This window comes from Polypterus senegalus, chromosome 14 (assembly GCF_016835505.1).
Source record: "Polypterus senegalus isolate Bchr_013 chromosome 14, ASM1683550v1, whole genome shotgun sequence".
In the NCBI taxonomy this organism is placed as follows: domain Eukaryota; kingdom Metazoa; phylum Chordata; class Cladistia; order Polypteriformes; family Polypteridae; genus Polypterus; species Polypterus senegalus.
This window is the reverse complement of record NC_053167.1, coordinates 85,634,499-85,656,994: the sequence shown is the minus strand read 5'-3', so window position 1 is coordinate 85,656,994 and position 22,496 is coordinate 85,634,499. Positions and strand designations below refer to the sequence as shown.

The window sequence follows — 22,496 nt, the reverse complement described above, 5'->3', positions numbered from 1 at the left end:
CCAGTGCAAATGCTATATTGCTGTCTTTTAACTTAACGTTCAGATACAGTACAGTCATTCACTTGGATAATGTTTTGGATTGTTTAAACACGTTTTTCATTTTTTTTCACATCCTCGGATATGTGCATGTTTTAAGTATTTTCTGAAAAGGCAATGATCTTCTAATTTTTTAGACATTTGAGTGATTTTGTGCTGTTTTAAAGTTTTACAGTAGGAACAAAACAGAATACATGTGTGTGAATGAGAGAGAGGTCAGAGGAATGGTGAGGATGAAGGGAGTAGAGTTGGCGAAGGTGGATGAGTTTAAATACGTGGGATCAACAGTACAGAGTAATGGGGATTGTGGAAGAGAGGTGAAGAAGAGAGTGCAGGCAGGGTGGAATGGGTGGAGAAGAGTGTCAGGAGTGATTTGTGACAGGCGGGTATCAGTAAGAGTGAAAGGGAAGGTCTACAGGATGGTAGTGAGACCAGCTATGTTATATGGGTTGGAGACGGTGGCACTGACCACAAAGCAGGAGACAGACCTGAAGGTGGCAGAGTTAAAGATGCTAAGATTTGCATTGGGTGTGACGAGGATGGACAGGATTAGAAATTAGTACATTAGAGGGTCAGCTCAAGTAGGACAGTTGGGAGACAAAGTCAGAGAGGTGAGATTGCATTGGTTTGGACATATGCAGAGGAGAGACGCTGAGTATATTGGGAGAAGGATGCTAATGATAGAGTTGCCAGGGAAGGCCTAAGAGAAGGTTTATGGATGTGGTGAGAGAGGACATGTAGGTGATGGGTGTGACAGAACAAGATGCAGAGGACAGAAAGATATGGAAGAAGATGATCCACTGGGGCAACCCCTAATGGGAGCAGATGAAAGAAAAAGATTTACCTGGAAACTCCACCCAGTACACTTGCTGTGAATGGCAAAGTGAACAGAAGTATTAAAGTGCCAAATACTTAAAAAATATTACTTCTAATTTCCTTTTGTTGTCATACACATACCTCAGAAATGCAAAGTCACGCTTTCTGAAACTGAAACCTTATGGTAAATTTTAAGGATTTCTTTCACATTTAGACTTGTTCCCTATAGACCCCATTTTAAACTGCAGGAACAGACACACCACTGTTGACATACAATTTCCTGTGGCAAAAAAAAAATTTCTAACAAAAAAAATGTACTTAAAAAAAAAATCTTCATTTAATGTTGCTTAAAAAACTTTTGGTTTCCTGTTACCATATAATAAAAATAACTGGTTATGGAAATTGATAGATGAATGTAACATTTTTTGAATGTTCTATAATGTGTTTTCACTTGTGGTATTTTTACATTTTAGTTGTTGTCCAATAATATATTTGGTGCTTTATAAAATTGTAAAAGGCTTTGGATTTAATTTTTATTTCAGTGTTTTTTCAATTATTACATGCATACCTAATATGTTTTAACAAAGTTGTTAAAGAATCTCATGTTCTTTCTATAAAAAGAAGTAATGCTGTACAGGTGGCTCCCATACTTTAGTTTCTCATGCTTACCAACTATATTGTGCCTAATCCTGTAGCCAGCAAAGACTTAAGACCTTGCCAATGTGGAGATTTTGCCGACAGGAAGTATATTCTAAATCTGTTCCAGATCTGCACACCTCCTTTTTAATGGTTTAATGACATATATCACTGAAGCTTTAATGACATGTATCACCTTGTATTGTCATGAAGAAGGGAGATAAGATTGACCTTTGTTGGTACCTGGACTAACCTTTGGAATTTATCCACTCTCATGTTCTTAGCTTTAAAGTCCTCCATTTGGCACAATATAAATAAGTGAATTAACAGCTCTGAATGTCAAAAGAGAGCACAAAACAAGGAGTAAAAAGTGTTAGACGTCTGGTGGCCATTTGCTGGATTTTAAGGGATACATAGTAGTGGAGTCGTTGAGTAATACAGTAACCTCTGAATCCTTGCCTGGTGTTCCACTCAAAATGGTCGCCGTAATATTGTACTTGCTGTCAGCCTTCTGCATACAGCGTATCATGCCCAGTAGCACTCTGTTTCTAATTATTCTATATTCTAATTATTGTGTATTTCATGTTATTGAATTTTCCCCAAAAAGATATTACTAAAATGCCATTACATAAACAGTATATACATTTGCATTGTAAATCACTGATCTGCTCCTCTACAATAAGTGGTCTTCCATGTATCTCTACCATTTATCTATGTGACTATCCACTAAAAATATTCCATTGCACAGTATTCAGTGACAATTTGAAAATTTGTTACTTCCTTTTAATGGTCATATTTGAGAAACCATTTCATTAACCAGTTAAGGTGTATATAAGACATTCTATTTTAGTGGTAAATAAGTGGAACAGAACAGATATGGCTGATTCAAGTAAAAATTTTATTATCGCTCTCATCTCAACCTTGAACATAATTGAGTCACATTTAGAAAAGGTATCTTATAATGTCTTAGCAAATAACTGAATTCTGTCACACATCTTTACAATGCCTTAACAAGTAACTGAATAAACAGAATAATTGAATGTAGGGTATTTGATTTCAGTGCTGTGAAAAGTGAGTGAAGTATCATCTGGTTTAAAATGAAAAACAAAACTTCTATAATAATTTTAATTTTATGAATACTTTTATGAAATAGCTTAAGTGATTAGGTATAGCACACTATGCTATACACCCTGCTGGAGTACATTATTTGCAGCCATAAACACACTTATATTAAAATGACACTGTTTTCTTTTTCCAATAAGGTTCCCCTGATGTTGATCAGTCTTGTGAGCCAAGCCTTCAGGCATGGAGTCCAGAGCTGCACCTGTATGACACCAACATGACAGTTCCCTGCCCTCAGCTCCACGGCTGTTCTCTAGAACTTTACTTCCTTCATCCAGTTGTTGGGGAGACTCTTACAGTGTGGACTACATACATATCTGCTGGTAGAATTGTGTTTCATTTATATTATTTTATTTTCTGTACTTGCTGAGTATACATTGTTTAAAAATCAGGACTTAAAACCATTTATAGTAAATAGCAAGTCTAATTACTATTGATCCAATCATCCATCCATTCTTTGAACTCTTCCTTCCATCCAGAAACAGTCAGATAGGGAGGGAAAATGGGAGCACAGGAGCTGGACCTGGTAAAGGCAACAAGTGCCAATGCTCAAATATTTAGTAGCTAAATTATTTAAAAACTATATCAATAATACTGCAATCAAATGTAAACCTTTTTTTATAGCATTTTAACAAATATTGTAGATCAGTAATGTTTAAATGCAGCTAGACAATGAAATAAGACATATGAAAAGTACTTATGTTAAACTGTACAGCTGTCAGGACTTAAGGGGACGGTGCCTTGTGTAGAACCAGAGAAGGGAGTGTCTGTTCAGGGATCATGAACCATGTGGATCTTTCTGGGTTGTTTGTGCTCATTGCACTGCCTAATAACTACAAGACAGTGGAATTTATATTAGTTTAGTCATTTATATGGTATGACTTAGCTGGGACTCCTGCTATCTTGGTCTGTTGCTGAGCAACTTTACCCAAGCAGCAGTTACATGATAGGAGCAGCAATGTGGAAAAAAGAGAGAGCTTGGCTGGTAGCTCTGCTCAGACTTCTTGTGTATGTTACTAGTTTTGCAAAAGCCTCACCTACGTTTCTTTAGTGTCTTTTTGTGATCATGTGCCTTGACTACTTTCACTGATTTTCGGATTAAACTTTTGTGTTGTGTCTTGTTTTGGAATTCTCTATATCACCGGCCTGTTTTGCCTCTTTTGTTCATTCTGGACTATTCTGGTGCAGTGGCATGTGATTGATTGGGTTCTCATTGTGACCATCAAGATTTTTTCCATAAAAGTGACAATGGACTGAAATTGTTAAATCAAGAGACAAACATTTTAAGAGATATTTGTAGAAGGGGCTTAAGACATTTGCCATGGATAGTACAAAAACTGTCATGTTCAAAAGAGTTTCCTAATTTTGCAGTCAAAAACAAGTTCAAAACCAGGAATTACTATCTTTTTTTCCTCAGCAACTTTCCTTTATTTTTTTCCTTGCTTTTTCAACATTTGTGCACCAATATTTAATAATATGGTTGATATGCAGTGCATGCACTACATGTCTGGAAACATGGAGCAACCTTGCCACTACCATCACCCAACCATATAAAATGAACACATAATGTAATGATTTGCCTCAAAAGCAAGGTAAAAAGGAGACCACCAAAATCCTGGCACAAAAAAAAACCAATACATTGTCTAACTAAATAAAGAACCAAAAGAAAATACTGTGAGGAAGTTCAGGAAGTAACCAGGAAGCAAAAATAAATTCCAAAAATACCAACAAATAATACTGAGTTTTCAAAAGACAAGTAATAAACAGAAAAGGCCAAAATTGAAATAAATTCTCATTAACAACATCAAATCCTAAATCAAAATTGACAATAGACCAAAAATCCAAGCAATCAAAACAAAAAGTTCAAAAAGGCCAAAAAGTGAATGTAAACACTAGTAAGATGATCAGAACTATGAAGGAAAGAAGCAGTGCTTTAACAAAATGCCTAACTGACGTCTGATGTACTGTATAGGCACCATGTGTGTTTGTTGGGAGGCCCAATCAAAGCAACTATGGCTCAAGAGTTTAATTAAGAGTCTTGTTCCGCCAATGTAAAATCAATTGAACATTTAATTACATTATTGACAGAAGCCAAAGCTAAAATAATTATACAGATGAAAGGAATAAACACAGAAAGTACAAAGTAAAGGAAAATCAAATGAAAGAAAAAATACAATTAAAAAGAAACAAAAAACAAAAGCAAGGGACGGAGCTAATATAATGCTATGATACAATCTTGTCATCACCAAATAAAGATTACAAATATTTAAAAAATAAATACAGAAAAAACTGAAATCAGTTGCAACCCTCCTTATAAGGCATGGGGACATTTGTTAAAATGGATGTCTTAAATAGAAGTGGTTGCAGAAGTTTTGGTGCACATCTTTAGCTGGAATCCAAGAATGGCCTTCTTGCTCATAACCTCTCCAGCGAACTAGACAGAACTTTAGTTGTCTCCAGCAGGGATAGTTGGCTAACAAACTAGCCGACTATTGCATGTGAGAATCCAGTAGGTGGATTTCGTATTTTGGTTCCCAAACAATAATACCTGAAGGTGGTGCTGCAGTTGGCAAACAATGGCAACTGGAATAAACAGACTTCAAGCAAAATATATAAATTAAGGAAGAATTTTAACATTGAGCTGGCAAGGCCACCTAATGCGTAACTTGTGTAGTCTGCTTGATTATTTTAATACGGTCAAAATACCTTCGAGACAGTGTCTGCGATGGAACCCTCAGCTAGTCCTTCTGGCCAACCAGAAATTTAGGGTAACTTGTTTTGTTTCAAAACTCCAGCTTTCAACAGGTTCTCGTAAACTCCAGTCTAGACATTTTTAAAATTAATGAAAAAATACGAGGCACTGGGGACTGCAGCCATAGATGGAACAATCAGACAGTGGGTGGGATGTTTTAACCATAAATGCACTTGAAAGGAAAACTCGGCTAAAGTAAGAATTGCTTTCCACTCTGACTGGAAATCATCTATATTACATCTTAAGCAGTATTCCAACTCTTGATTAATCCTTTCTGTATGTCCATTACCCTCTGGATGATAACCAGAAGTGAAATTTATTTGTATTCCTAGTTTCAAACAAAATCTTTGCCAGAAAAGGGAAACAAACTGGGGATGTCAGACTGATACAATGTATTTTGAAAATCCATGTAAATTAAAAATTTCTGATTAAGATTAAGATTTTGGCCAGCTCTTGTGCAGATGGAATCTTCTTCAAAGGCACAAAATGGGCAGCCTTAGAAAATCTATCAACTGCAGTAATAACATAACTTTGTGAGGGAGGAAGATCAGTTGCAAAATCAACAAAGATGTGCTCCCCTGGTCTCTCTGGAGGCCACATAGGTTGAAGAAATCGAATGAAAATGGGTATTTAAAGTCTTCTTCTTAATACACTTTATCTTAATGTAATCTTCCATGTACTGTCTAAGAGAAGGCCATCAAAAGTTTTAGGAAATTAATTTTTTAGTACTTAGAACTTCCAGATTTTGAGAAAGTTAATTTTAAAATTTTTGAGATACCAAGTCAGGCAGAAAATATAAACCCATCATCACCTTCTCAGGAGGGGGATCTTTTCAAGTGCTTTTATGTCAGTCGGACCAGCAGGTTCTACTGCTGCTGGTAATTTTTTTTTCTGCAGAAACTGTAAACTGAAGCTCATGCACAGTGTCATTAGAATAAAAAAAAACAAGATAGAGTGCTGTCTTTGACATTCTTATCACATTCCCAATAAGAAACTACAAAATTAAATTGACTAAAGATTGCATCGACCATTCTTGCTTTAACATTAATGCATTTAGAATTCTTTAAATATATTACATTCTTGTGATTACTAAATAATATGAAATGTACTTCAGTACCCTCATACTGAAGTTATTTGCAGTGGTTTGAGAAGATGTTCAATAAATCTGGAGCCAATTGGACCCCCATCTACTGTTAAATTTGTGTTTGTAGGATGGGTGCCAAGATGGTATTGCTATGGCAATGCTGAATAAAATTAACTGCAGCAGGATCTACCAAGTTACATATTTTGACATTATTCTTCAGTCATTGGTGAAAAACTCTGAAACACAGTACAGTGAGTTTATCAGGCCCTCTTATATCCTCTTCTTTTGTTCTCTAGATGTTTCAGAACTTTTGCCATGTCTCACTCTGGGGTTGTAGACACGCATACTCTGTAGCTTGGTTTTTCTTTTTCTTTAGGATAGTCTAGTGTCGAATTTTAAAGGCAGGCTTATAGCTTCCTTTAAGTTTTTCGCCCACATCATGGCTGGCCATTTCATTCTTTAACTCTTCACAGAGTCTGTTTATGTATGCAGAAATTAGGGCATTAGTGTTTTACCTTAATTCTGCCAAAAGTGTTTTGTAATTATACCGCATCCCCTTGTTATGGTCAGCCATAATTACTTACTCTAATTAATTAAATTGATGAACCATCTTTAAGGTAACTAAGGTGTTTTATGCTCACTTAAGGTCATCAGTAATGGTTGCTTCATGAAATTTTAAGTTGCTGACCTTCTCCACAGCATCCCCTTCTATGTACATATGAGTATGTTTTGTGTCCTTCTTCCTGAAGTCTATGAACAGTTCTTTGATTTTGTTGACATAAATGGTAATGCCTGTTGTCCTTGCATGACTATGTCAGAAGGTCTTGTCTATAAGCCTACTCAAAATTGTTGGTAATCAGGGCTATGATGATGCTGTCATTAGCAAATTTCATGATGGAGTTTGAGTTGTGTTTTTGTGATGTGGGAGAAATTAGAAGTGCACGTAAGAAATACATGGAAAAAGGGACACACATGTCATTTTCATTAAGATGTTGATCAGGTTAGGAAGTTAGTTCAGGTACCTGGAATAATTAAATATTATATAGTATTTTGGTGCCTTGAATATAGGAAGAGAAGAAAAAGTTCAATGAGAAGATGGAATTCAATTCAGTAATTTATTGAATGAATTTTGAATTGATTGTACCACACTTTTGTCAATGGACACTGTTTAAATAAATCAGCACAATTCACTTTTGCACCATTCTTGTTGTTTAAATGTTTTAATTGCTCTAGCCATCCTGGTCATGACTATCAATGTCTGGGTTCAAGAAGGTGATGCTAGGGCAACCCAGGCATCACAGTAATGAGTCCAGAAATACTGCAGACATTTAGTTTCAAAAGTCAAAGCATTATGGACTATAACTCTTTAGCAGTGGCATTTTGGTTAGGAACTATTTACTACGCATTTAAAAAAGCATATGTTATGTGGGTGTTGTGTACTTTTCAGTGTTTTTTAACTATGGATGCTTCAAAATAACCTTAAACCTGATTAATTGAATTCAAATTTACAGGTTTGGATGTAAGGCAGGAACTAGCCCTGAACACAATACCAGCCCGGTTTAATTTAGAATCACAATCTAACCTAACGTGTGTGGGTGTGTGTTTGTGTGTGTGCGTGTGTGTGTTTGTATAGTGATGCATAAGTCACTGTCTTTCACCCGAGAGTAGACACTGAGTCCAATGGTTCAAGAAAACCAACTTTAATCCAATCAAAACAGGAATAGTCAGGGGATTTATTCAAACATGAGCTTCCACTTCAATATGTATAGACACAGCAAACAAGTAGTACCGGGGCTGAGTCAGTGGCCGGGTTAGAATGTTCCCCGCATCAACCATCGGGCGAAAGACGCATTATGCAACTTGGTGGTGCCATGAACCTGTGGTCACCTTGGTGACGGACAATCAAACTTTGACAGATGTATCAACCGCGTTTTGGTATACACTACAGATGGGGAGGGTCTCAAACGGTCTCAATCATCTCACTATTTAAATATATATACTGTACATACATAAATATGGGAATGTGGGAGAAAAACTGAAATTTTAAAAGATGGAATTGTGGATATAGGCAGGTCAGTTGAAAGTCCTGTTTCTGTGTCAGCTGTGACTATGCAAAAGGCAGAACAGGTAGACCTTTTAGCTTCCTGACTTGAGGATCAGCTCAGTGTGTTTTTTTTAATTTTCTCTCCATAAAAGTGGCACAATGATAGCCCTTGTTGATATTTTGTGTCAAACCTTGACCAAAATGGAGGACTATTAATGCCTGAAGTATGACATAAAAAGGAAACCTATTAGGCTATCCATATTTGTAGCAGTCTTGTTTCATATCTTAATGTGTTCACCATTGGAAGTTTCTGTTGCATGTGTTGAAGCAAGACATTTAATTAGCAGTGTGAATAAGAACAAGATAGCATATAATGTATCAATTTGGGACCATGTAGCCTTTCCTTGGCAGCAGTTCCTCTGCTGTCATGTCAGAGATCGATGTATGCTTGAATATGTGTATGTATAAGTTTTTGTGAAGCTTTGTTATTCTTCCTTTTTGCCATTTTCAAAGGTGTATGATACCTACCCTGCGGTGGGCTGGTGCCCAGCCCGGGGATTGTTTCCTGCCTTGCACCCTGTGTTGGCTGGGATTGGCTCCAGAAGCCCCCGTGGCCCTGTAGTTAGGATATTGCTGGTTGGATAATGGATGGATGGATGATACCTACCACTGTTTTACCTCAAACCTTTACACCTGCTGTGTCAAAATTTCTCTATGCAAACAAATTCATGCCATTCACATTGTAATGGAGATAACATGTTTGCAATGTTTTATGACTTGCATCATAGGCTGCTGAAACCTGATTGTTTCTTGACTGTGGAAAGCATGATGATAGTCACTATGAATCCAGTTAGTCAAAAGAAATGTATGCTGCTCAGCTGCATATGATTTAGCAGCTGTTACTTAAACATGTGGAGTTTATAAAATGTTAATTCTTTTACTAGTGGTTAGCCCAGCCTCTTAGCAAAGGTATTGTTTTTCCTGCTATTTACATGTCAGCAGGAAATTTGTAGTACATTTAAATTATGATTGCAAAATAAAATCTACAAGTATTATTATATAATATAAAGTTGGTAATCTATACTTTCTTGGGCAGAAATAATTTAAAAAATTTTTTTAAAATATTAAGTTTTAGCCCAAGTATAACTTCAAGCAGAGTTGAAATGCTTATGCACCAAGTGTTTGATGGAAAATGGAATAAAGGCGATTCTATGGATTTTCTGGAAAAACAGATTATATACAGTATACAAAAGAATACAATAAATACCTGTGTATTGAGAATAGGAAAACAATAATAAAAGCATAAAGTACATTTTAAAAATATAAATAAGCAAAAAAGAAAATAAAAGTGCACATGGTTATAAAAATAAAAAACAATTTTAAACATCACGCTCTGTCAAAATCACAATTTGGGCTGAAAGGCTCTCCTGGCACATGGTAGATTGTGATGTTGTGGATTGGCTCCATGCTCCCAATTCTATTTGGGAGACTTTGAGCCTACCACCGTCGATAGACATAAACAAGATGAGCTGAGCAAATGAGGACACACATGTAGCAAGGGGTAGGTGAAAAAAGAGTTTATTTAAAATCAGTCCAAATCAAACAGTGTCTAAATAAATAGTGATTTGCTCCAATGTCAATAAATGAATAATCCATAAAACAGTGACATCTGTAGAGGTTAAAATTCCATAAATAAATCCATATAAACAAGATTAAAAATCCTGCAGCAGGAGGCAATTCTTAAAAACTCATTCCCAGGTGCATCTTTTCTAAAACTGACTTCTCCTCTACTTTTCCCGCACGGATCTTGCAGCAGAGGAGACTCCCAACCAACTGGCACAGCCTACCTTTTTCACAGGCCCAGGTTGCTGCTGTCCAAAGCTCCCAGGAGGGCACCGCCGCTCCTCCTGCTCCCACTCCTGAACCTTACACGAGTATTTGATCACCTGGCCACTCCAACTCCCCTACAAAATAATCAGCTGAGTGGTCTGTTCAGCCCCCGACCACTGGCCTTATGGTCCTCCTAAGGAGTCTCCACCTGGCTGCCTGCCTCCTGTCCTCCACGCCCTGCCATCTCCCAATCCTGCTGCGTCTCTCTCTCTCTCTCTCTCTCTCTCTCTCTCTCTCTCCATTTTTATACCTCTGTCTTTCTCTGTTTTTTGCCTGTCCATCCTTTTCCTTTCTGCTGTGCAAGCTTCTGATATCATGTTGTGTCTACATGAGCGCAGGTGTGATGCATTGCTCCTTTTAAGGCAATAATGATGCACCTGACAGACGCTCACATTCACCTATGTGTGCGCAATCAACCGAACACCCTAACCATCCTTGGAGCAAAGGGCATAGTTGTGCCCGATCAGAGCCCCAACCTCTTGGGGTGCAATTATTTATTTAAAGTCAGCCCAACAGCACATACCATGTATCACATAGATCTGAGGTAAGATTTAATCAGCTTTAAAAAGGAAAAACTTCTTTCACAAGTGATAGGAAGAGTCAGGAGGAGCCATAGTGCAATACTTAAATTTCCATAGCAGTCTAGTAGCTGCTCATTGTATTGGTAATCCAATTTTCAATTTGCCTGAACGTTATTAGGTTCCTAACATTGTCCTAAAAGAGTGCACTAATTTTCCCAACCAACTTGAAATTAACTTTATATTTTTGACAGGCAGTGTTTCTCTACTGATGGATGAAAACCTAAGCTGTACATGCAGCAGGAGTCATGGACATACAACAGATAAACGTGTCACCAACAGGCAGAGAACAAATTGAACCAGCGTTTAATTCCAAATTTATCATTGCCTAGGTGTTTTCAGTTGCTTGTGTGCCTTCAGAGTTTAGCTGCAAGACTCTCAAAGCATGATCAGCTTCAGGCTCTTGGTCTCTTCTCCTAGTCAGGTGTTGCCATTTATCCCAACTGTATTTTTTGTTTTGCTTTGATTACTATTTTGATCCAGCTATTCTCCTCTAACTCTGTAAGGATGTGCTCACACTAGGCATGTTTGTTTTGTACTGTGTCCAAGCACAATTGACACCCCTCCCTACTCCCCCGGTGGCCTGCACTCACACTGCACTTTAACATTCTGGGCCTGGGCACACTTTTCGTCATGAACATGCGACTTTGTGTAAAGCCAAAACAAGATCTAACACGGAATGACAGCATGTATTTGAAAATAATTTTCCTTATTTTGTGTTTTTTTTGGAGACGTGTAGGGCAGGGTAACACTCTACCCTCTTACAGATTTATTGTACAGTGCAGCGTTTAATGGTGCTGCACGTTCACATAGATTTTTAAGGCGACAAATGATGTTAAGGGAGGAATTTGCAGCTTTTCTTGCAAATTACAATTCAGTTTTTGTGTGTTGTACCCAGTTGCTCCTGCATACTCTCATCAGCCCAAATTTCAAGAAAACACTGCACTTCTGCAGTAGACCAGAGAGATCCCTTTGCAGCCAACTTTGTTAATCATTAACTGTGTTCTGTGCTCAGGCAGGTTTAGAGATCACACTGTTACTGAATCCTACCGAACCAGGTTTGGGCCCACCTCTTCCAAGCGGGCCAGGGCACGGTGCAGTTGGCCCAACACGGAGCGATCACACTAGTCAACTGAACTAGACATTAGGGAGTTACATGTAGACAAACTTTCTCAGGCATGGAACAAATTGCTGGTGTGAGTACACCGTAAAGCACTTCTCTGTCTGCTTGTTCAGGGTGTGCGAGTGATGCTCCTGTTCTTCTGTTTCTGTTCCAACAGTCTGATTCCACAGTTCAATTCTTACTTCCTTTAATTAAGTATGTCCATTGACCATACTTTATTGAATTAATATAAAAGATTTTCTTCTAGATACCACTGTCCTGTTTCTTCCAGACAAAAGTAAATCCTCTTCATGATTTATGAAAAAGGGGCTGATTATATTTAATGTTACCCAAAAAGTAACTCTCACAATGGAGATTGTGGCCCATCCATGGGGGTGGTTTCTAAATTTGTCACTGCAGTGTGTCAATGCTACACTTCAAGAGGGGTTCCTGCAGATTTGTTGTTGCAGAGAGAACCTATGTAAATGGACATCCTCAGAAGTCCCATCCATATGGGGCCTGAGACAACTGTCTGCCTTGCGTCTCCTGCTGGTATGCCTGTAAGTGGAGTATAAGCATGTGCCCTGTATAGTTTAATAATTTATAACTCCCTTGTTCCACATAAGGCTGTCATTTTTGTCAATATAAGTTTATCATTCATCAAGGACTACCACAACAGAAAAAGAATTTGAATTATTGAAAATGCAGTGATGCAAGCTACTTCAACCAAGATACAGTTTCAGTCAGTAAAGAAATACTCTTAGGAAATCTTAGAAAGCTTCCGATATTCTGGTTTTAACTCTTGCTCTTTTGTTTTGACATTGTCTTGGTGTTTTGGTTTTAGTTATATTGTAGAATTCTGGTGAATGACTCTTTGCAGTTCTCTTCTGACAGTGATTATGGTTAAGCCTTTCAATTTAGAAAAAAACATTTCAACTGCTCAGAAAAATTTAGTTTTGGTTTTAGATTTTTGTTCTTTGCTTTCAAGCAGTAATTTGTAATTTTTCTTAGGGAATCACATATCTCCTGTTAAGCTTCTCATAACATCAGAACAGTAGATCTTCAATATACAGTGCCATTTGACAAACCTGGGGAAGTCAGACTGGGAAAAAGATGGGCTTTGGACATCAAAGCAGTGGATCTTTCTGGTTTTTTTCTTTTTGTGACTGACATAATACTACAACCTTGTTTACTTTTCATTCAGTTCTGGTTGTACAATTTTCCCAAATCTCCTATTTGGAGTAATGCCACTGCATAAGGAACAATCTATTATGGCATTAAACACCTTTTTCCTAGCAATATGGTCCTAAGCAACCTACAATAACACAGTGAGAAGACTGTAGTATTGTATTTAACGGTTTCATTTCAATTGTTAACAAAAGTTGACATCTTGAAGTAGAAGGTGTAAAGGTTCACTTATGTCATCTAGAGTGTATTGTTTAATTCTATCTGCTAGATCGTAGCAAAGACTATACGATAAACAGAGATTTACACACTTGCATCTGTTCTTCTTAGAGCACCACATCAAATATCATCTGTTGCTCTCATAAAACAAAATAATCTGTTAAAGATGAAGGTGCATATTGTTTATGACTTGGATTCAACTCTGTAAGATGAAGATTTTAGAAACAATGAATTCAAGGAAGACTGTGCAGCTTCTAGCAACAAAACAGTGTCATTAGAGCATTACATTTTGCAAACAGTGTGACTTGACAATGTATGCAAATCGTTGCTTTGAATTGTATATTCACTTCCCATATATTATGCATAGAGTGTTCATTTAATAGTTGTATGCATTATGCAATTTAAGTAACAAACAAGAATTCCAACATCATTCACAAAAAGCAGATTTTCTAAAACAAATTATTGTCAAAAGAGTTACTACAAAAACAGTATTAGAAAAAAAAAATGAAATACACTCCAAGAGCAACAGAGCATTTGTTAATACTGTTCTTCATTAACTTTGCCCTGCAAGCCGGTCCTCCGACTTCCAGGGAAAATTTGGGGTTTAGTGGCTGGATCATAAAGAAACCTCACACTTTTCTAGTGTGGTGCTGAGGTGTCACCCTTTGCACAGCTTCACTCAGGTCCCAATCCGGGTGGTTCATCGTGTGGTTGGTGCAGCTACGTGCTATAAAATCAGCGCATGCATCCAGCCTTTCTTAATTAACTATGCATGCTCAACCTCTACTAACCCCTAAGATGTCTCAGTATTGGAACTAAATGCATTGTATCTCTAATTGATCTTTAACTAATTCATTGTAAAAAAAACTATAAAATTTAAAGAAAACAAATGAAAGGAAATAAACATATAGTACAGCACTGAAAACATATTTACAAAAATCACTGGACAGACTTTTGAGGTAAATACTAAATGTCGTTCATTTTTTGCTTTCCATCATTTTAAAGTGGAGGATCGAAGCAACCTTGATGTGGTGTGTGTTGGTAAATGAAGTTGTGGCCCATGTAAAATACTTATTTCTTTATTTCATTTTGTCCATCAGTCAAGCTTGCTTAGAAATTAATATTCCCATTCAGACTTTCATATGAGTTAAGCCTGGAATCACATGTTAATGTTTAAGATCACCCCAGAAGATATTCACCCTTAATATATCTTTCAGATTAAAATCACAAGCGTTTTTCTCATGATTTCCATGATGATTGAGTACCATATTAGTACTAAAACACAAATATGTTCACTAGACAAAAATGACACCTTGCCATGCTTCTGCAAATTATTTTTTTAAGAAGGCCAAAGTATTTGTGGATCTCATGATGTTTTAAAAACAGTTCTCAAATAAAACTGGCATCAGAGAAGGCATTTGGTTATGTAATCAGTAAAGAAAAGCATTCAGCTATGCAATAGGCTGATTGGGGGACAAGTGAACAACAGGGAAGATAGCACAGGACAAGGAAAGGATTTTCAAGGGCCCCATTATCGGAGATGAAGAAGACAATCTGTCAGTGCAGAATTACAGTAGTCAGTATATAGCTTTTATGTAATATGTGCCCCTAATGAGTAGGAGGCAGGGACGCATACACGAAAAGAAGGTAGCAGCTTGGAAAGGAGCATGCAATTCTACCTCAGGATACTAACAAGTTGACAATCCAATAATTTGGTTCAGAATTATCATGGAGTGTTCATACATTTGTTAGTAGTAGATCTGCTTTGGCAAGGAAGTCTGGCTTTCATCTGATAGAGGTAGAGAGGATGTTGAAACACTTTGTAGTTACAAAATGAGACATTCACACGTTAAACGCTTATGTTACGGCAATAGTAGAAGGGGTTACAAGAGAGCCTTACAATGTAATGAATGGGGAACATGCCCTGATTTTGGATGTGTTTAAGGCATGACTGAAAGTGATCCTTCAATTAAATTTTAAATCTCCTCATAGCCAGGATGTTTAATATCCTTAGGGTTTGTCTCATTCTGGTCACTATGTTTTGCTAATCATTTATTTAGTTTCTAACACTGTTTTGTATTGTTTTGTGAATGGGCATTGGCATATTGTTTGCCCTTGCCGGGTCATGTAACAAGCATTGGCCGACGTCTTTAATTATTGTCTTGTATGTATAAAGTAGGCACAAGGTTATGAATTTGAGTTTTGGATAAACTTCATTTAGAAATCTCTGTAGAGATTGTTTACTGTTCTGATTGATTGCCTGTTTATGATCTCCTTTTTTCACTCATCTCCTGAGATTTTTTAGCGTGCTTGTTTTTTCCAGTCACGTATACTATTTGAATTCCAGTACAAAAACACTCCAGGGCGAGATCCTCATGAAGCCAAGAAAGTGCCACTGGTAAAGTTAAGATGGATCATGTTAAAGGTGGCTTTTTAAAGACAAAACTTTATTTTGCTTTTACAATTTATTTTAATAAAAATAAGGGGTACATTGTAAGGAGCAGTGGTATATTGTTAGAAGAAACAGTAATTGATCTGCCCCTATAGTAGATAAGGTGTGTTGAAAGGATGGATGGAGGTTAATAAATGCAACTGTATCTGTAGCAATATCTAACAAATGTGAAATTATAAGAAACCATGCTGTTTAAAGAATCAATTACAATAAAGTGAATCACTTTCAACTGTGTAACTTGATGACATTTTTACTCTGCGACCAAGCCACTGAAATTTTAAATGAAAGTGTGAAATGTAACATGTTTTAACATCAATCAAGAATCTTGGAACTTTCATATCCAAAAACATTTGTATAGATAATTGAATCCTCTATCGGCAGCACCTGTGATTACATTGTTTTTCCCCTTTTCAGTTATACCAACATTTTAAGATACTAATGAAGGTAATCTTCCCTCAGAGTCTTCCAATGCTATCTCAAACATTGAGGTCCTCACAGAGCACGGAGATTCTTTCCAGATGGGTCCTTTCCACACATTCTGCGATGTGCCACTTACCATTCGTCTGAACACAAACAAGAAAGTAAAAGGTGTGAAGATCTTCACTTTTGATGAAAAAATGGAGATTGATGCAGCCCTCCTTACTTCTAGAGAAAATGACCCAATGTGCTCTGGCTGCCGCCCACTTCAGTATCGGGTGCTGAGAGACCCTCCCTTTCTCAAAGGCCCTGTAGTTCAGCAAGAACGCAAGTTTACAGATAAGTAAGAGTCTTCATTTTCTTGAGATGTAATGGGTGGAATATGAATGCATGGCATTTGTGGGACTTGTTATTGTGAATTACAATCAAAGTGTGTTGTTTAGTATCCTATATGGGGCATCAACACATAAAACTATTCCTAAACTACTTCTCCTGCATATGCTGGTGTTATTACCTCTTTTTACATGATTTGTATAACTGAGTTATTTGTATCTATTAATATAATTTATGAAAGCTTCAAAAGTTAATAAAGTGCTGCTCACTTTTAATAGAAAAGTCATGATGTAAAAAATGTCATCTGAAATACAGTGTAATGAAGACAGGCTTTGAGAAATAATATAATTTAAACCACAATATTGGCAGTAAACGCTGCTGTTTATCTCTTTAAGTGTGTGCCAGGTCTTTAAAAATTAGTCTTAAATATACACAACAAGTGCAGTGAACATTTATTTTGTAACCTGCAACCTTTATTTTACAACTTTTACTACTATAATATAACAAGAGTACAATTTATAGTGTAAATGCAATTTTAAATATCCATTTTTCTTTAAATAATGCTTACTATTACTACTTAATAATCTTGTTTTTTAGCAAACTAACAACTATAATTTGTGTGCTTGACTTTATGAAGAGCTGTGAAACTCTGGCTCAAGAATTTAAAATCTAAAAAGACAGAAAAGACACTGTTTGTATAATAAATATTTATTGAAATTCTGTATCATGGCAGAAATAAATTTAACAACATAGTTAAAGGTACACTTTCAAATTTTTTTCACCTCTATTGGTGTTGTCAAATGTTGGTCACTATTGGGTCCTGCACATGATAGCAAGAGATTAAACATTTTTCTCAGCCACCACTACGCTACATGGGGTAAATAAAATAAAAAGAATGTCATTTTTGGGTGGAGTATTACTTTACGTGTCTGGAGGCATTCATGTTAGTTTTTGACAGCTTTCAAACAGCTTTCGTTTTTGGATTCAATTGTTTAAGTATTTAGACAATCAAAGTTAGTCTTCAATCTAACTTAGATTGTATTTAAAAATAAACACAATCACTGGTTTCATTTTGACAATTCAAAAGAAGACAATGTGTTTCTAGGCTAGTCAGTGCAATAAACACAGGCTGAGCAATAAGTAATTATTTTCATCTTATAAAATTAATATATTTACTGCAAAGTTCTTTAATATGTAATATAAGGATATAATTGTATAATATTATAATGCATTCCAAGTCTTAAACCATTCTGGAAAGACAGCTCACCTATCAAAGAAGACCTAGAATTGTGGACTTTATAGGGTGGTCCAGATCTAATTATGCAATTTTCATTACGCTATAACTTATTAAGTTTATTACATAGAAAATCACCCGAAAAATCCCAGACCATTCAAAATTGTGCAAACTGATGACATGAAGAATTGTCTTTGCGCCAAACTGGAATCGTCCTCGTATAAATCAAAGTCATCCAGACGATCTGGATCTGCATAATTAGATCTGGGCCACCCTGTACTTTATTTAATCTGTGCAGTTTGCTGGGATCCATTCTTTTGGTTGCACTAATGGCTTTTAAAGGTGCTTGTCATTTTATCCTTCCAACTTAATCTGATCTTCAACATTGACTTTACTGGCACTGCTTTGTTTTGCCAATGATTTACAGTTCAATATGTAAAAGAATCATTTGTGCAGACGGTATTGCTTAAAATAAGCTCTCATGGACCAGCAAATTGTATTATGTGTGGAATTCTTAGATAGAACTGCCTTTGAGTATGGCATTATAGTGGGCACCATCTACAGTGAAAACTCTGCTTGATTTTTTATGAATAACAGTGGTGGCAGAGATGTAGCATCAGTCAGCCAAAGGTGGTTCTGTGGTTCGATACAAACGAATGGAGGTTGACATATAATGAAAGGGTAATATGCAGGTACATAACTACAAGAAAGACTAAGTTACAGCTTATGAAGAAACAAATTATGTTCCCTCAAGTTGCTAAAGGAGGCAATCCATCAGGTGCAAGGTATGCCTGACTGTCTATCAAGAGAAAAGAGAATAAGGCCAAGGAGAGTTAATAGAAAGTTGCTAGACCACATGGCAACCATGTTGAAGTCAGGGATTATCTCCTTCTAGGAATGGCAGACCCTGTGGAGGACTAGACTCCAGTGAATGCTTCTAAATGGGGACTGTCCTATCCCTTAGAGTGAAGGGGTAGCAAAAGTGTGTCTGAGACAGCCCACCCTTTAAAGGCAACTGAAGACTCAGGGTTAAAGTGGCAGGAGTCCTGATGTGTATTAGCAAATGTATCCCGATTATTGATGCAGAAAATAATTATGAGGCTTAGCCTGAAATGTCCATATAGATGCAGTATAAGAACAAATGACAGATAGAGAATGAGACAAAGAAAGAGATTTGTATATGTGTATACAGTATGTATTTATACAATATAAATATTCCAAGAGAGAAAGAGCAAGAGTACTGTGCAAAGGTCTTAGGCACATATGCAAAAGACTTAGGCACATATAAAACAATCTGTAATGCAAAGATGCTTTTAAAAATAAAGAAATGCACATTTTCTATATGGCTAAAAATTTTAGTATAAAAAGCAATACACATTAAAAAAATAATTCAAATGATTATGACTACCGTTTGCCTTTAAAATTGCATTCATTCTTTTTGGTACATTTTTGTGCAGTTTCAAAAGACAGTTGGCTGGTGATTTGTTCTAAGCATCTTGGGGAACTTGCCCCAGCTATTCTGCAGACTTTGGCTGTTTTGCTTGCTTCTGTCTTTCCAGGTAATCCCGGGCAGCCTCACTGATGCTGAGATCAGATATCTGCTGAGGCCATATAGTTTGTAGTAGATCTTCTTATCCTTTTTTTGCCAAAAATATTTCTTTATAACTCTGGCCATGTGTTTAGGGTCATTAACCTTTTGTAGAATGAAATTGAGACTGATCATCTGTCTCCCTGGTGGTACTGCATGATGGATGAGAATCTGCTTGTTCTTCTCATCGTTGTGGATTCCATTAATTCAAACCAGATCAACAACTCCATTTGCAGAAATGCAGTTCCTTACCTGTAGGAAAGCTCTGCCATGCTTCACTCTTGGCTGTGGAACACTATTCCATGTAGAGCTCTCCAGCTCTTCTACAGACAAGCTGCCTCCTGTTTGAGCCAAATGTTGCACATTTTGACTTGTCAGTCTAGAGAATATGCTGCCATTGTTCAGTACACCGGTCCTTATGTTTTGTGTGTAGAAGAATGACTTTTTGGCAGTAACTCATTCATGAAGACCATTTCAGACAACATTTCTCTGATTGTAGAGAGGTGTGCTTGGTGTCCAGTAGTTTCTGTGAGTTCAGAGTTTGTAGCAGTACCGGACTTCTGATGATTTTAAAAGGATGTCAACTTGATGTATTTTTTTATCTGGTACATTCTGTTTCCCTGGTCAATGACTGTGTTTCTGGTCCCCATCATTACCTGTCTCTTTGTGCTTCTTCAGAAGAGCATGGACAGCACAACTTGAAACTTCTGTTGACTGTGAAATTTCCACTTAGAAGAGACCTTGCTGACTCAGACTTGTTGCTGTGCTCACTCTTGTCTTGGTGTAAGAAGTGCTGATTTGATGGTTAAATGGTCTTATATGTTAATCGGTTAGATTCAATCAACTTTTGATGTCATTGATCATTAGCACCTCTTTGTTGTTTGTTTGTTTTTTTGTGTGTAATGAAGCACTCAACTATAGATTTGCTATTTGATTAGTTTTGGTTACTTGATTCTTAATGCGTTACTTTCTTAAATGAAATACAAAAATGACTCTTTAATCTTTTATATGAATGCTTGGAAATAAGACAACATTTACATAAGACTTTTGCAGAGTACTCTCATTCTCTCTCACACTCTGCACAGTATATATTAAATGTACAGTATGTACAGTATGTGTGCATACACTTTAGGCCTATATATATATTTATGTATATAAGTAGATATTGCATAGTTTTACTGTCAAATAATGCAAAGAGTATGCAACATGTTTTGCCCTAATTCTGAGCTCATCAGGCATGCACACTCACTGCACCCCCTCTCAGGGATCGAACCTCGGACGTCAGCATCAGAGGCAAAGCCTCTTTACGTTGTGCCACGGCATGTGGTTTGTTATTTGACAGCATGTAGAGCGAGGTAATTACATTCAATCTATGGTACATAGATAGGTAACCACCAACAATCAGATTGTGATTCAGACTACGAATGCCATGAATATAAGTAGATATACAGTATACTGTATGTATGTGGATATATTCTGTTCATATAATTAACTTAACCCTTTTTAAGCAATATAACACCTTTCTCAAGGCACATTCAGTTGATTCCTTGTCTTTTTTCTTATACATTTTTGAAACACAATGAATCATTGCTAACACTACAAACCCTATTGTTAAAATAACTTTATTTGTAAAGTATTAAGTATTTATTAATGTAAAGTGTGTTAAAATAATCTGTATTCATTTCAGAGAAGTTACCCTGGGAAGAAGGTACAGTTATAGAATAATTGTGGAATCAGAAGAAGAGCACAGTGAAATTTCACCAGCCCTCCTACACATTCATGGTGCTCCATACTGTGGAGATGGACAAGTACAACAGTAAGAAAAGTTACAGCTTTACAGTTTAACTAAATATCACAAAAGCATTCAAATAATCAGCATTTATTTTATATTGTAAAGATTTGTATATTTTTAACATCTTATAAGGCCGTTGAGGAAGTAAAATAAGAGTGTGGCAGACTTTTTCCTTTGGAAACTCCTGTCTACTCCAGAATTCCAGGAACTCGCTGCATTTGATTGGTGACATTAAATTGGCCTAGTGTGAGCTAACGTTGGTGTTTGTGTGAGGTTTCCCTGCAATAAACAGGCATCCCAAACACAAACTTGTCAATGTGGTTGGAATACTACTTCTGTTTCTGTTCTTTTTCTAATTCTGCTTATGAAACTCATAAACATAAACACATAGATTTTCTTCAAGGAATGTTTTCTATGCCAGTGTTATTATTAACATTGTTGCTTTTTACAACAACAGAAAACATGGGTTTTAAATTATGCCTTCGTTTTTACAGGATCATTGCATACCAGGTGCAAATTAAGTAGAAGTAAATAGGAACATTACAATCATAAATACATATGTTCTCCATTAAATTGTCTTTTAAACAGACACCAGATATTTCTTTCTAAAAGAATGCAAGCTAACAATGTTTCCATATGCATTTCAATAAAGAATGATTTAAATTTTGAGAGTATCTTGCAGTGTGGCACAGTGGTTAACACTTCTGCCTTACGACTATATGTGAATGGATTTGAATCCTGTCAGGCTATTGTCTGTGTAGACTGTGTACATTCTCCTGGTGTTCAAGTGGATATTTCTTTGGGTACTCAGATTTTCTATTTAAATTGTAAAGATGTATGGGTTGATCAGTGCCTCTCTATTGTCTGCCGCATGAGTGAGTATGGTTTGGTGCATGTCTGTGCCTTGACGTGGACTTGTGTCTTATCCATTGTTGGATCCTGCCTTGCTCCAGATTACATTAAGTGATTTCTAAAATGAAAGGATTCTTTAGGCACATTGACTAGGGAACCTTAAGAGAGAAATCTCATCATATTTTGTAAAACAATTCTGAATCTGAACAGTGCAGAATCTGATTGGCTAGGTGCTTATGCTGTTTGATAAAACCTATGGTTCTGGGTACTAGCAAATTAGAAAGAGAAACTGAAAATTCCGAAAATTATTTGTTTCTGATTGACCAAAGTTATTCTATATCTCATCTTAAAACCTTGCCCTGCG

General features: G+C 36.6%; 1 protein-coding gene across 2 annotated transcripts in view; it reads left to right on the top strand.

Moving 5' to 3' along the window:
- Positions 1–22,496, top strand: part of pappa2 (pappalysin 2) — a 240,372-nt gene that overhangs the window by 103,169 nt on the left and 114,707 nt on the right. For both annotated transcript variants that reach the window (XM_039735653.1, XM_039735652.1), the window contains exons 7-9: positions 2,751–2,933; positions 16,376–16,676; positions 21,176–21,304. In XM_039735653.1, the coding sequence (XP_039591587.1) occupies positions 2,751–2,933; positions 16,376–16,676; positions 21,176–21,304 (613 nt within the window). The remainder of the gene's footprint in view (positions 1–2,750; positions 2,934–16,375; positions 16,677–21,175; positions 21,305–22,496) is intronic.